Below are 15000 nucleotides of genomic sequence, written 5' to 3'. Positions count from 1 at the left end.
TAATGACACAATCTGTTAAACTGGGCAGGCATCATAATGACACAATCTGTTAAACTGGGCAGGAACGGCATCATAATGACACAATCTGTTAAACTGGGCAGGAACGGCATCATAATGACACAATCTGTTAAACTGGGCAGGAACGGCATCATAATGACACAATCTGTTAAACTGGGCAGGAACGGCATCATAATGACACAATCTGTTAAACTGGGCAGGAACGGCATCATAATGACCCAATCTGTTAAACTGGGCAGGAACGGCATCATAATGACACAATCTGTTAAACTGGGCAGGAACGGCATCATAATGTCACAATCTGTTCAACTGTGTTGGAACGGCACCAAAATGTCACAATCTGTTCAACTGTGTTGGAACGGCACCAAAATGACCCAATCTGTTAAACTGTGCAGGAACGGCATCATAATGACACAATCTGTTAAACTGTGCAATGCCTCATCGATGTAAGCAGCATTGTCTCAACGTCTATTCATTTGTGCAGCAGTGTTTGTGAGGTAACCCCATGCCGCACTGACAGCACCTCCTATGCCCCCCCCGACGACGGCACCTACAGCGGCTCCCACCACCATACCCTCAATCCCCACGACCGCTCCACATAAAGCCCCTAGAGCTGCCCCTTTACCTACTGCAGCAGCATAGTCAACTGCTGTGAGAGTAAATCCCAGTACCTCTGAGATCTTCCTCTCAGCCTTCGCTCGGTTCTCTACTCTTATCCCTGTCTCAAACTGCAGCAGCTCCTTCTCAAGACCTTCACCTGTGTACCTGCTCTCCAGCTCCTTCTCAAGACCTTCACCTGTGTACCTGCTCTCCAGCTCCTTCTCAAGACCTTCACCTGTGTACCTGCTCTCCAGCTCCTTCTCAAGACCTTCACCTGTGTACCTGCTCTCCAGCTCCTTCTCAAGACCTTCACCTGTGTACCTGCTCTCCAGCTCCTTCCTCTTTGTCAGCATCTCTTTCTTTCTCCCTTTCATCATGAAACGCTCCTCTTTCTGGATTCTCTCCTCTGCTTCCTGGTATTGGTGATTGGAGTAGAATCTGCATCCGTTTTCCCTCACCATGTCGTCCATCTTCTCCAGGAGCTGTCTGGAAACCTTCTCATCTCTCTGGGCCTTCCTCTCATTGAAGAGGTGATACCTTCGGCCACACTTCTCAATGAGCTCCCTGAAGTCTCTGTTAGTCTGGACTTTCTCCTCAAGAGCTGAATCCTCCTTCTCCTCTTCATGACACACCACAACCATCATGTGGTTCAAGATACTGTCCCCAAAATGCTTTGTGACGAGTTCCAGGATGCTTGCTGCACTTGGTGAGATGTTGTTCAGGTCGAATGCAAAGAGAACGACGTAGGGACCAGGAGAGGACATACACACAGACAACTTGAACACTCTTCTCAGCTCTTTCTGGGATGCCTCGTACTCAGAGAGGTTTGGAGTGTTGACCACAGCTAGTTTCCTCTCGAACGCCTCGCTCCTGTGTCTCTGACTCTCTGTAATGTTGCAGAGCTCATCGCTGAACACATCTGTCCCCAGAATGGAGTTTGCCAGAGAAAATTGACTGTGGCCACTTCTCCCAAAGAGAAGGACTCTAAACTCTGCATCGCCTGACACTGACAAACACACACACACACAACCAACAGTCAACAAAAGTACACAATTAGACCAGCATGCACTATTCTCTTGGCCATCACAAGTATTTATTTATGTACAGATGAATACAAAACTAAAATGTATAGAACTCACAATAAGGGGGCTCCTCCATGCTGCTCTTCCTCCTCCACCTGCTTTTCGGTTGAGAACCTATGAAAACATGTTAAGTTACAGGCCTACTAAATATACTGTAAACCCAGATCCCTTCCTGACATACAACATACTTTACTGTCCATTTCCATGGAGAATTCATTTAGAGAAGTCAAACAAATACACAAACACAACACACTATAATATAAAGTAGATTATAAACTGGTTGGTTCCAGCCCTGAATGCTGATTGGCTGACAGCCGTGGTATATCAGACCGTATACCACAGGTATGACAAAACATTTATTTTGACTGCTCGAATCACGTTGGTAACCAGTTTATAATAGCAATAAGGCACCTCCGGGGTTTGTGGTATATGGCCAATGTAACGGATGTGAAATGGCTAGCTTAGTTAGCGGTGGTGCTGGTGTAACGGATGTGAAACGGCTAGCTTAGTTAGCGGTGGTGCGCACTAAACAGCGTTTCAATCGGTGATGTCACTCTGAGACCTTGAAGTAGTGGTTCCCCTTGCTCTGCAAGGGCCGCGGCTTTTGTGGAGCGATGGGTAACGATGCTTCGAGGGGTGACTGTTGTTGATGTGTGCAGAGGGTCCCTGGTTCGCGCGAGGGGACGGACTAAAGTTATACTGTTACACCAATATACCACTGCTAAGCGCTGTGTCCAGACACTCAGTGTTGCGTCGCGTGTTAGAACAGCCCTCAGCTACAGCCCTCAGCTACAGCCCTCAGCTACAGCCCTCAGCTACAGCCCTCAGCTACAGCCCTCAGCTACAGCCCTCAGCTACAGCCCTCAGTTGTTATTTACATGGAAATTCATTTAGAGAAGTCAGCAAACACAAACACACTATAATATACTATAATACACTATAATATACTATAATACACTATAATATACTATAATACAGTATAATATACTATAATACACTATAATATACTATAATACACTATAATATACTATAATACACTATAATATACTATAATACAGTATAATATACTATAATGCACTATAATATACTATAATACACTATAATATACTATAATACACTATAATATACTATAATACACTATAATATACTATAATACAGTATAATATACTATAACACACTATAATATACTATAATACAGTATAATATACTATAATACAGTATAATATACTATAATACAGTATAATATACTATAATACACTATAATATACTATAATACACTATAATATACTATAATACACTATAATATACTATAATACACTATAATATACTATAATACAGTATAATATACTATAATACCTATATACTACATACAGACCTACTCAGCAATAACAATTGCAATATCCCACTGGGAACACACTGGTTGAATCAACGTTATTCCCACGTTATTTCAATTCAATTACATTGAACCGTGGTGGAATAGACGTTGGTTTGACGTCTGTGCCCAATGGGATCCAACAATGTATCAAATAAGGAAGGATACTCACGCTCATTGGATGCCATAATTGTGCAGCTTAACCTATTAAACCAACAGTGTGTACATGGTTAATGTGGAGGAAATTAGTAGCCTGATAATTAGTGTGATCAGAACGTATATTTGAATATCTCATAAGGCTTTGTGTACAGGCCTATAAGGGCACGATGCACCGCTTTGTACAGTTACTGAACACCGAAACCATCACAAGTACTTCACAGAAATAAAGAAAAACATGACATATAACAATAAACAGAGGATAATTATAATGAAGTGGACAGGAATATTCAACCAATAGAAAGAACTGTTTTACCGCAGGAATCATGTACGTCCATTACTTACGGAATTTGCCGACTGGAGAATTCTACGTCTTCATTTCTGTCAACGACGTCGTTCGGTCGAGCGCTCCGGAACTTTATTCATTCACACACGCTAAAATAACAAACTATATCGTTTATCGTTGCATAATAATCCAGTTTACGATATAATTTAAATGAGAAGATATAGGCATATACAAATCTGATCAAATCGGTTTGAACTGTAGGCTAGAACGTCAACTTTATAATTTAGAGTCAAATCGAAAGTGATCAGCGGCTACAGCCAATCAGGATGCATTACGGGTTACCCGGATGTGCATAGTTTACTAATTTTAGACTATTCCATCTACACTCAAGAAAAAGGTAACTCACTAAATGTTTGACACCTTGTTTTTTCCTTTAAGGCTCCTGAGTGGCCCAGCCGTCTAAGGCACTGCATCTGAGTGCAGGAGATGTCATTACAGTCCCTGGTTCAAATCCAGGCTGTATCCCATCTGGCTGTGATTGGGAGTCTCAGAGGGGTAGGCTGTCATTGTAAATTAGAGTTTGTTATTAACTGACCTTCCTTGTTCAATAAAACTCTGTGGCAGAACCAGTTGTGTGTTTACACATTGTGTGGTAGAACCAGTTGTGTGTTTACACACTGTGTGGTAGAACCAGTTGTGTGTTTACACACTGTGTGATAGAACCAGTTGTGTGTTTACACACTGTGTGGCAGAACCAGTTGTGTGTTTACACACTGTGTGATAGAACCAGTTGTGTGTTTACACTGTGTGGCAGAACCAGTTGTGTGTTTACACACTGTGTGGTAGAACCAGTTGTGTGTTTACACACTGTGTGGTAGAACCAGTTGTGTGTTTACACACTGTGTGGCAGAACCAGTTGTGTGTTTACACACTGTGTGGCAGAACCAGTTGTGTGTTTACACACTGTGTGGCAGAACCAGTTGTGTGTTTACACACTGTGTGATAGAACCAGTTGTGTGTTTACACACTGTGTGATAGAACCAGTTGTGTTTACACACTGTGTGGCAGAACCAGTTGTGTGTTTACACACTGTGTGGCAGAACCCATGACAGACAAAAAAAGTCAGTCTTACAGACAGGTCAACCAGGAGAGACAGACTCCAATGTTGCTAGGGAGTCAGTCTCACAGACAGATCAACCAGGAGAGACAGACTCCTTCGTTGCTAGGGAGTCAGTCTCACAGACAGGTCAACCAGGAGAGACAGTCTCCAACGTTGCTAGGGAGTCAGTCTCACAGACAGGTCAACCAGGAGAGACAGACTCCAACGTTGCTAGGGAGTGAGTCTCACAGACAGGTCAACCAGGAGAGACAGACTCCGACATTGCTAGGGAGACAGTCTCACAGACAGGTCAACCAGGAGAGACAGACTCCAACGTTGCTAGGGAGTCAGTCTCACAGACAGGTCAACCAGGAGAGACAGACTCCGACGTTGCTAGGGAGTCAGTCTCACAGACAGGTCAACCAGGAGAGACAGACTCCAACGTTGCTAGGGAGTCAGTCTCACAGACAGGTCAACCAGGAGAGACAGACTCCGACGTTGCTAGGGAGACAGTCTCTCCTGGTTGACCTGTCTGTGAGACTGTACAGTTTAGTATGTGGAAGATCAGATCTGTGGTTCAACACAATAAGTATAGTACAGCGAATGGTCATTTTATTAGGAACTGAATGGAGATCCATAACAGAAACCCCATAGGGATCTTACAGTTTCACATCGTACAAAAACACTCCTAAATATGTACATTTTATTAGGAACTGAATGGAGATCCATAACAGAAACCCCATAGGGATCTTACAGTTTCACATCGTACAAAAACACTCCTAAATATGTACATTTTCGATGGATTGTATGCATGTTTGGTATGACGTTGTTGTAGCTACCTACGACTTGGCGTGACATCTACTGGTATGACGTTGTTGTAGCTACCTACGACTTGGCGTGACATCTACTGGTATGACATTGTTGTAGCTACCTACGACTTGGCGGGACATCTACTGGTATGACATAAACGTACCGGTATGAATCACAAAGCCAACTTGTCCGTAGACATACATATACATTATATATATAATATTATACAGAGCCTTCAGAAAGTATTTACACCCTTAGTATTGTTCTACATGTTGTTGTGTCACAGTCTGAATTTAGAATGGATGAACTGTAGGTGTTGTTGTGTCACAGTCTGAATTTAGAATGGATGAAATGTAGATGTTGTTGTGTCACAGTCTGAATTTAGAATGGATGAACTGTAGGTGTTGTTGTGTTACAGTCTGAATTTAGAATGGATGAACTGTAGGTGTTGTTGTGTTATAGTCTGAATTTAGAATGGATGAAATGTAGGTGTTGTTGTGTTACAGTCTGAATTTAGAATGGATGAAATGTAAATGTTGTGTCACTGGCCTAGACACAATACCCCCATAATGTCAGAGTGGAATTATGTTTTTACACATTTTCACAAATTAATACAAAATTGAAAAGCTGAAATGTCTTGAGTCAATAATTATTCAAACCCTTTGTTATTGCAAACCTAAATAAGTTCAGGAGTAAATATTTGCTTAACAATTCACATAATGGGTTGTTTAAGTCACTGGGTGCCGTAATAGTGGTTAATATGATTTTTGTATGACTACCTCATCTCTGTACACAACACATACAATTATCTGTAAGGTCCCTAAGTTGAGCAGTGAAATTCAGAGATTCAACCACAAACACCAGGGAGGTTTTCCAAAGCCTCGCAAAGAAGGGCACCTACTGGTAGATTGATAAATAAAAAAACAGACATTGAATATCCCTTTGAGTATGGTGAAGTTATTGATTACACTTTGGATGGTGTATCAATACACCCAGTCACTACAAAGATACAGGCGTCCTTCCTAACTCAGTTGCCGGAGAGGAAGGAAACCGCTCAAGGATTTCACCATGATAACATCAAGGTCTAATGATAACATCAAGGTCTAATGATAACATTACGGTCTAATGATAACATCAAGGTCTAATGATAACAACATTACGGTCTAATGATTCAGACTGTGACATTACGGTCTAATGATAACATTACGGTCTAACGATAACATTACGGTCTAATGATAACATTACGGTCTAATGATAACATTAAGGTCTAATGATAACATCAAGGTCTAATGATAACATTAAGGTCTAATGATAACATCAATGTCTAATGGTAACATTACGGTCTAATGATAACATCAAGGTCTAATGATAACATTACGGTCTAATGATAACATTATGGTCTAATGATAACATCAAGGTCTAATGATAACATTACGGTCTAATGATAACATTAAGGTCTAATGATAACATCAAGGTCTAATGATAACATTAAGGGGAAAAAATTAAGAGGCAAAAGTATCAATGTATGTCGGTGATTGAAGATTTCTCTTGATTCCTCTTCAACCTTGAAGGGCCTCATTGAGGACCTGGATAATGTCTCCAGTTTCTCTAAAACCCAACTCTGATGACTTCACTATATTATGGATACAGTCTCTAAAAGATACAAACTTTAAATTGTCATTACAAGCATTTCGCTACACCCGCAATAACATCTGCTAAACACGTGTATGTGACCAGTGAAATTTGTTTTGAAGAGGTCTCCCTCAAGTCCATGTGCTTGATGTACTTATCCCAGAAAAGGTTAGCGATCTTGCAACTATTAACTTTGATTGAAAACTTAGCAAAATATATAGAATCTTGAAACTGTGGAAAGGGAAATACCTATCCATTAATGGGAAGAGTTGCTCATTTATTATGTAGTTATATTGCAGTTTATATATTTACTCATGGCTCTAGCAGGAAAGTCAAACGTGTTTGACAGCAATACCATTAGAAATTCAAGTACATTGGGAACAGGTTTTTGAACGAGTCTATGAACTGACATTTTCTTTTTAAATGGACACATCAATCTGTTCATTTCAATTGAAGCTATTATATACAGTAAAATACTTGCTACAAAAAGAATGCTGAATATATACTGCCCTACCAAACAGAAATGTTACAAATAGGAAGGTTCAGGATCCTCGTAAGACGTCACAGTAAAATGGGAGGATGTAATTGCTAAAGGAAATAGCTAAATTGCGTTATTCTGGGAAAGATGGGTTAATCTGTGGACATCGGAGGGTTGAATGGTGGGTTGGAGTTAACATCAGAATGAATGGTGGGTTGGAGTTAACATCAGAATGAATGGTGGGTTGGAGTTAACATCAGAATGAATGGTGGGTCGGAGTTAACATCAGAATGAATGGTGGGTTGGAGTTAACATCAGAATGAATGGTGGGTCGGAGTTAACATCAGAATGAATGGTGGGTTGGAGTTAACATCAGAATGAATGGTGGGTTGGAGTTAACATCAGAATGAATGGTGGGTTGGAGTTAACATCAGAATGAATGGTGGGTTGGAGTTAACATCAGAATGAATGGTGGGTCGGAGTTAACATCAGAATGAATGGTGGGTTGGAGTTAACATCAGAATGAATGGTGGGTCGGAGTTAACATTAGAATGAATGGTGGGTCGGAGTTAACATCAGAATGAATGGTGGGTCGGAGTTAACATCAGAATGAATGGTGGGTCGGAGTTAACATCAGAATGAATGGTGGGTTGGAGTTAACATCAGAATGAATGGTGGGTTGGAGTTAACATCAGAATGAATGGTGGGTCGGAGTTAACATCAGAATGAATGGTGGGTTGGAGTTAACATCAGAATGAATGGTGGGTTGGAGTTAACATCAGAATGAATGGTGGGTTGGAGTTAACATCAGAATGAATGGTGGGTCTGAGTTAACATCAGAATGAATGGTGGGTTGGAGTTAACATCAGAATGAATGGTGGGTTGGAGTTAACATCAGAATGAATGGTGGGTCGGAGTTAACATCAGAATGAATGGTGGATCGGAGTTAACATCAGAATGAATGGTGGGTTGGAGTTAACATCAGAATGAATGGTGGGTTGGAGTTAACATCAGAATGAATGGTGGGTCGGAGTTAACATCAGAATGAATGGTGGGTTGGAGTTAACATCAGAATGAATGGTGGGTTGGAGTTAACATCAGAATGAATGGTGGGTTGGAGTTAACATCAGAATGAATGGTGGGTCGGAGTTAACATCAGAATGAATGGTGGGTTGGAGTTAACATCAGAATGAATGGTGGGTTGGAGTTAACATCAGAATGAATGGTGGGTTGGAGTTAACATCAGAATGAATGGTGGGTTGGAGTTAACATCAGAATGAATGGTGGGTTGGAGTTAACATCAGAATGAATGGTGGGTCGGAGTTAACATCAGAATGAATGGTGGGTTGGAGTTAACATCAGAATGAATGGTGGGTTGGAGTTAACATCAGAATGAATGGTGGGTTGGAGTTAACATCAGAATGAATGGTGGGTCGGAGTTAACATCAGAATGAATGGTGGGTTGGAGTTAACATCAGAATGAATGATGGGCGGAGTTAACATCAGAATGAATGGTGGGTTGGAGTTAACATCAGAATGAATGGTGGGCGGAGTTAACATCAGAATGAATGGTGGGTTGGAGTTAACATCAGAATGAATGGTGGGTTGGAGTTAACATCAGAATGAATGGTGGGCGGAGTTAACATCAGAATGAATGGTGGGTTGGAGTTAACATCAGAATGAATGGTGGGTTGGAGTTAACATCAGAATGAATGGTGGGTCGGAGTTAACATCAGAATGAATGGTGGGTTGGAGTTAACATCAGAATGAATGGTGGGTTGGAGTTAACATCAGAATGAATGGTGGGTTGGAGTTAACATCAGAATGAATGGTGGGTTGGAGTTAACATCAGAATGAATGGTGGGTCGGAGTTAACATCAGAATGAATGGTGGGTTGGAGTTAACATCAGAATGAATGGTGGGTTGGAGTTAACATCAGAATGAATGGTGGGTTGGAGTTAACATCAGAATGAATGGTGGGTCGGCCGCTGTGGGAAAGAGGAAATGATGAATATATGTATAATTATTTAACTACAGGTACCGCCGTTGTGAGCATTTTTTAAATAAGGGGGATTGGAAATTATGCAAACAATTAAATTGATAGATTGTAGGTTCTATCTGCAATATTAAAGATGATCTACCCCCCCCAAACAAATAAATTGATAGATTGTACGTTCTATCTGCAATATTAAAGATGATATACCCCCCCCAAACAAATAAATTGATAGATTGTAGGTTCTATCTGCAATATTAAAGATGATATACCCCCCCCAAACAAATAAATTGATAGATTGTACGTTCTATCTGCAATATTAAAGATGATCTACCCCCCCCCCCCAAACAAATAAATTGATAGATTGTAGGTTCTATCTGCAATATTAAAGATGATCTACCCCCCCCCCCCAAACAAATAAATTGATAGATTGTAGGTTCTATCTGCAATATTAAAGATGATCTACCCCCCCCCCAAACAAATAAATTGATAGATTGTACGTTCTATCTGCAATATTAAAGATGATCTACCCCCCCCCCCAAACAAATAAATTGATAGATTGTAGGTTCTATCTGCAATATTAAAGATGATCTACCCCCCCCCAAACAAATAAATTGATAGATTGTACGTTCTATCTGCAATATTAAAGATGATCTACCCCCCCCCAAACAAATAAATTGATAGATTGTAGGTTCTATCTGCAATATTAAAGATGATCTACCCCCCCAAAACAAATACATAAACAAACAACAACATTGTAGTTACTCCACCATCCACTAACCTAAATGACAGAGTGGAAAGAAGGACGCCTGTACAGAATAAAAATATTCCACAACATGCATCCTGTTTGCAAAAAGGCACTAAGGTAAAAATGAAAAAAATGTCGCAAAGAAATGTACTTTATGTCCTGAATACAAAGTGTTATGTTTGGGGGAAAATCCAACACCATACTGAGTACCACACTTCATATTTTCAAGCATGGTGGTGGCTGCATCATGTTAAGAGTATGCTCGTCATCAGCAAGGACTAGGGAGTTTTTTTAGGATAAAAATAAATGGAATAGAGCTAAGCACAGGTACAATCTTAGAGGAAAACCTTGTTCAGTTTGCTTTCCAACAGACACAGAGAGAAAAATTCACCTTTCAGCAGGACAATAGCCTTAAAAACAAGGCCAAAAAAATCACTGGAGTTGTGGACCAAAATGGCCTAGTTATAGTTTTGACTTAAATCTTCTTGAAAATCTATGACAAGATTATAATATGACTGTCTAGCAATGATCAACAACCAACTTGACAGAGCTTGAAGAATTTTAGAAAGAATAATGTGCAAATATTGCACAATCCAGGTGTGTAAAGCTCTGAGAGACTCACCCAGAAATACTCACAGCTGTAATCGCTGCCAAAGGTGATTCTAACATGTATTGACTCAGGAGGTTGAACACTTAAATAAGCAAAGATCTATTAGTGTTTCATTTTCCATCATTTCTTTATAATTGTTAGATTTTTTCTTCCACTTTAACATTACAGAGTATTTTGTGAAGATCGTTGACAATAAATTACAATTAAATCCATTTTAATTGCACCTTGTTACACAACAAAATGTGGGAGAAGTCAAGGGGTGTGAACACTTTCTGAAGGCAGTGTTGCAGTCTACTGAATAAATAGCCTCAACCTGTCCATATAGCAGGCTACTGAATAAATAGCCTCAACCTGTCCATATAGCAGTCTACTGAATAAATAGCCTCAACCTGTCCATAGAGCAGTCTACTGAATAAATAGCCTCCACCTGTCAATATGGCAGTCTACTGAATAAATAGCCTCAACCTGTCCATATAGCAGTCTACTGAATAAATAGCCTCCACCTGTCCATATGGCAGTCTACTGAATGAATAGCCTCCACCTGTCCATATAGCAGTCTACTGAATAAATAGCCTGAAAATGTCCATATAGCAGTCTACTGAATAAATAGCCTGAAAATGTCCATATGGCAGTCTACTGAATAAATAGCCTTGTGGTAAAGGATAAATATTTCAAGTGAACCTATATCTACTCAGTATAATCCTAAAATACTACCTCGACTTGCGATAAGAGGTAAGAGGATATTCTCTATACAGGTACACACACATACTGTTGCTAGTTAACTAGTACTTGAAAACTCGTAGAGAGATGACACCTGAGTTTCCCACTTGGAAAGTATCAGAATTAACCAGACTGTTAAACTTAGGTTAATGTTCACTCCTAGGTTCCCGAGTTTCCGTCACGAAATGCAGTATATTTGTAGCAGTGGTTTAAAGTTGAGTCAGATAGAGAGACAATCTATCACACAATCACTACCAGTTCCAGTAACTACTTCCTATGTATATGTCCTGGTTCTAGTAACTACTTCCTATGTATTTGTCCTGGTTCCAGTAACTACTACCTATGTATTTGTCCTGGTTCCAGTAACTACTACCTATGTCCTGGTTCCAGTAACTACTACCTATGTATTTGTCCTGGTTCCAGTAACTACTACCTATGTATTTGTCCAGGTTCCAGTAACTACTACCTATGTATGTGTCCAGGTTCCAGTAACTACTACCTATATATTTGTCCAGGTTCCAGTAACTACTACCTATGTCCTGGTTCCAGTAACTACTACCTATGTCCTGGTTCCAGTAACTACTACCTATGTCCTGGTTCCAGTAACTACTACCTATGTCCTGGTTCCAGTAACTACTACCTATGTATGTGTCCAGGTTCCAGTCATTAACACTTCCTCCATGTCATGAACGTGGTGGTCTGAAGAAGCGGTTGATGAAAACAGTGTTGAAGTTAGTAGCGTGTGGTCCCACTCTGTCCTCCAGGTGTTCTATCGCTACCTGGGCCGTCCCACCCGCCGACCCGCCCATCAACCCTCCGAAAGCCCCTCCCATCGTCATCCCCATCGCCCCCGCCACCGCCCCCATCGCCATCCCCATGGCAGCCCCCGCGGCCAGCCCCAACCCCGCCCCTACGGCGAGCGACGTCCTCAACCATCCGTTGTCCATCTCGGCTTTAGCCCTGATCTCTGCTCCCACGCTGTTGTTGTAGGCTTCCATCTGCCAGCGCAGCGCCTCCCCGCGGTACTGCTGCTCCAGCTCCCTCCACGCCTCCTCCGTCTCCGCCGCCCTCTTCTTCAGCAGCTTCCTCTCTTCCTTCCTCACGCTCTCCTCCGCCTGCCCGTAAGAGCGGCTGGTGTAGTGCTGCCCGCCCAGGGTCGCCAGCATCCGTTCAATCTTCTGGAGGAGGTCCTTGTCTCGAGAACGGTCCCTCCAGTTCTTGTTGAAGACGTGGTAGCGCCCGCCGCACTGCTCGATGAGCTCCCGGAGGTGCCAGTCGGTGCTGACCCGGTTCTCCAGGGCCAGAATGTCTACGTCCCCCTCGTAGGCCAGGAGGACTATGGTGTGGGAAAGTGCATCTTCACCGAAACGCTTCACCATCAGCTTGGGCGTCTTGACGTCGTTGGGGCAGATCTGCTCCAGGTCAAAGGCCATGAACAGAGCGTGAGGGCCGGGTGCTGACAGACACTTACACCTAAATCAAATCACATGTTATTTACAGTGTTGTATCACATGTTATTTACAGTGTTGTATCACATGAAAAGGCTGCAAAACACCTTACTGAAAAGGTGCAGCCTAAACACTTACAATTCTACCTGCAGGGAGACAATACAGAGACTATAATCAAGAAAGAACAATATATTCTTATTGTGTTGTATTGTATTGTGTTGTATTGTATTGTGTTGTATTGTATTGTGTTGTGTTGTATTGTATTGTATTGTATAGTGTTGTATTGTGTTGTATTGTGTTGTATTGTGTTGTGTTGTATTGTATTGTATTGTGTTGTATTGTGTTGTATTGTGTTGTATTGTGTTGTATTGTATTGTATTGTATTGTGTTGTATTGTGTTGTATTGTATTGTGTTGTGTTGTATTGTGTTGTGTTGTATTGTATAGTGTTGTATTGTGTTGTATTGTATAGTGTTGTATTGTGTTGTGTTGTATTGTATAGTGTTGTATTGTGTTGTATTGTATTGTATAGTGTTGTATTGTGTTGTGTTGTATTGTATAGTGTTGTATTGTATTGTATAGTGTTGTGTTGTATTGTATTGTATTGTATTGTGTTGTATCGTATAGTGTTGTATTGTATTGTATAGTGTTGTATTGTGTTGTGTTGTATTGTATAGTGTTGTATTGTGTTGTATCGTATAGTGTTGTATTGTGTTGTGTTGTATTGTATAGTGTTGTATTGTGTTGTATTGTATAGTGTTGTATTGTGTTGTATCGTATAGTGTTGTATTGTGTTGTATTGTATAGTGTTGTATTGTGTTGTATCGTATAGTGTTGTGTTGTGTTGTATCTGTAGCTCAGTTGGTAGAGCATGGCTCTTGCAACTCCAGAATTGTGAGATTCCCAGGACCACCTGTATGTGAGATGTCTGCATGCATGACTGTAAGTGGCTTTGGATAAAAGTGTCTACGGCCACCTCTTCTTATGGGTACAGACGTTAACACTACAGAATACATGACACAGAAGAGCATAGACACAGAACAACATTACGGCCACCTCTTCATCTCCGTCTTCATCTTGGTGCGGGACAGGTGCTTCCCGTAGAGGTTGGGTCCGTTGACCACAGCAACACGCGTCCCGGCCAGGTCCCCCAGGTTCTTCCTGCTCTGGACGATGCTGGTGACTTCCTTGGAGAACTCCTCCCTCCCCAGGATAGAGTTGGTCAGGGAGAACTGAGACGGTCCACTGGACCCCACCACCAGGATCCTCAACTCCATGTCAGTGGACTGAGCTTCCGGGACAACAAAGACCATTTGATGGTTAACAGTTATGGAAAGGTTAACTTAAAGGTCAGTTAAAGATCAGTCTAACCACGTATCAGTGTCCGGAGAAGATCATGATGTTTTCATCATGCTAATTGACCCCAACCCTGTTTAACAGCTAAACAGACCAGTCAGACCACACACATCAGTGGGATGCTGCTGGAACAACAAACAAGAACGATCATGAATCAACGCAATACTGTACAATAATTCAACCTTATAATGAATAAGTACAAATAAATAAAAAGTTACAAAAGACAAAGATGCCCCAAATAGTGTATTTATCACTTAAGGTGATAATTCACTCTCCTTTACATCTGCATAGGGAATATTGTGCCATTTGTTGCCATGTGGGACATAGCCAGAGATCAACATAGAAACCAATTCATATAGGTTTCCAACAACACAAAAGTATAGGTTCGTATTTAGGTCAAACATGGACCTTTTAATACACGTTTATACCCTGACATTGAACACGCTTATGGCTCACAGCAGCATTACAGTCGAGTAAGGAAGCCCTGTCCCAGACAGAACAGCCTACAGGGCTGTTTCCCCTGTTTCTGTAGCGTGAGGCAGCTTGATGGACCCCTGGACACCCCCTGGACACCCCCTGGACCCCCTGGACAC

At 41.3% G+C, this 15000-nt stretch overlaps 1 protein-coding gene across 4 annotated transcripts in view; it reads right to left on the bottom strand.

Annotated features, from left to right (window-relative positions):
* The window catches only part of LOC116359991 (GTPase IMAP family member 9), a 4493-nt gene extending 627 nt beyond the window's left edge, over positions 1-3866 (bottom strand). Inside the window, exons 1-5 of one of the 4 annotated variants that reach the window (XM_031814333.1) lie at positions 3574-3831; positions 3245-3276; positions 1758-1814; positions 848-1624; positions 1-769 (exon numbers count right to left, since the gene is read on the bottom strand). The exon at positions 1-769 is cut by the window's left edge and continues 627 nt beyond it. In XM_031814333.1, the coding sequence (XP_031670193.1) occupies positions 480-769; positions 848-1624; positions 1758-1814; positions 3245-3260 (1140 nt within the window). In that variant the 5' untranslated portion in view covers positions 3261-3276; positions 3574-3831 and the 3' untranslated portion in view covers positions 1-479. Of the gene's footprint in view, positions 1625-1757; positions 1815-3244; positions 3277-3573 lie in introns of all 4 variants that reach the window. The other 3 variants (XM_031814331.1, XM_031814330.1, XM_031814329.1) reach the window with 3 other exon arrangements.
* Positions 3867-15000: the final 11134 nt, after the last annotated feature.

The sequence above is a fragment of the Oncorhynchus kisutch genome, unplaced genomic scaffold (assembly GCF_002021735.2).
Source record: "Oncorhynchus kisutch isolate 150728-3 unplaced genomic scaffold, Okis_V2 Okis06b-Okis10b_hom, whole genome shotgun sequence".
In the NCBI taxonomy this organism is placed as follows: domain Eukaryota; kingdom Metazoa; phylum Chordata; class Actinopteri; order Salmoniformes; family Salmonidae; genus Oncorhynchus; species Oncorhynchus kisutch.
The sequence above is the reverse complement of the archived record's forward strand: the minus strand, read 5'-3'. Positions and strand labels throughout refer to the sequence as shown.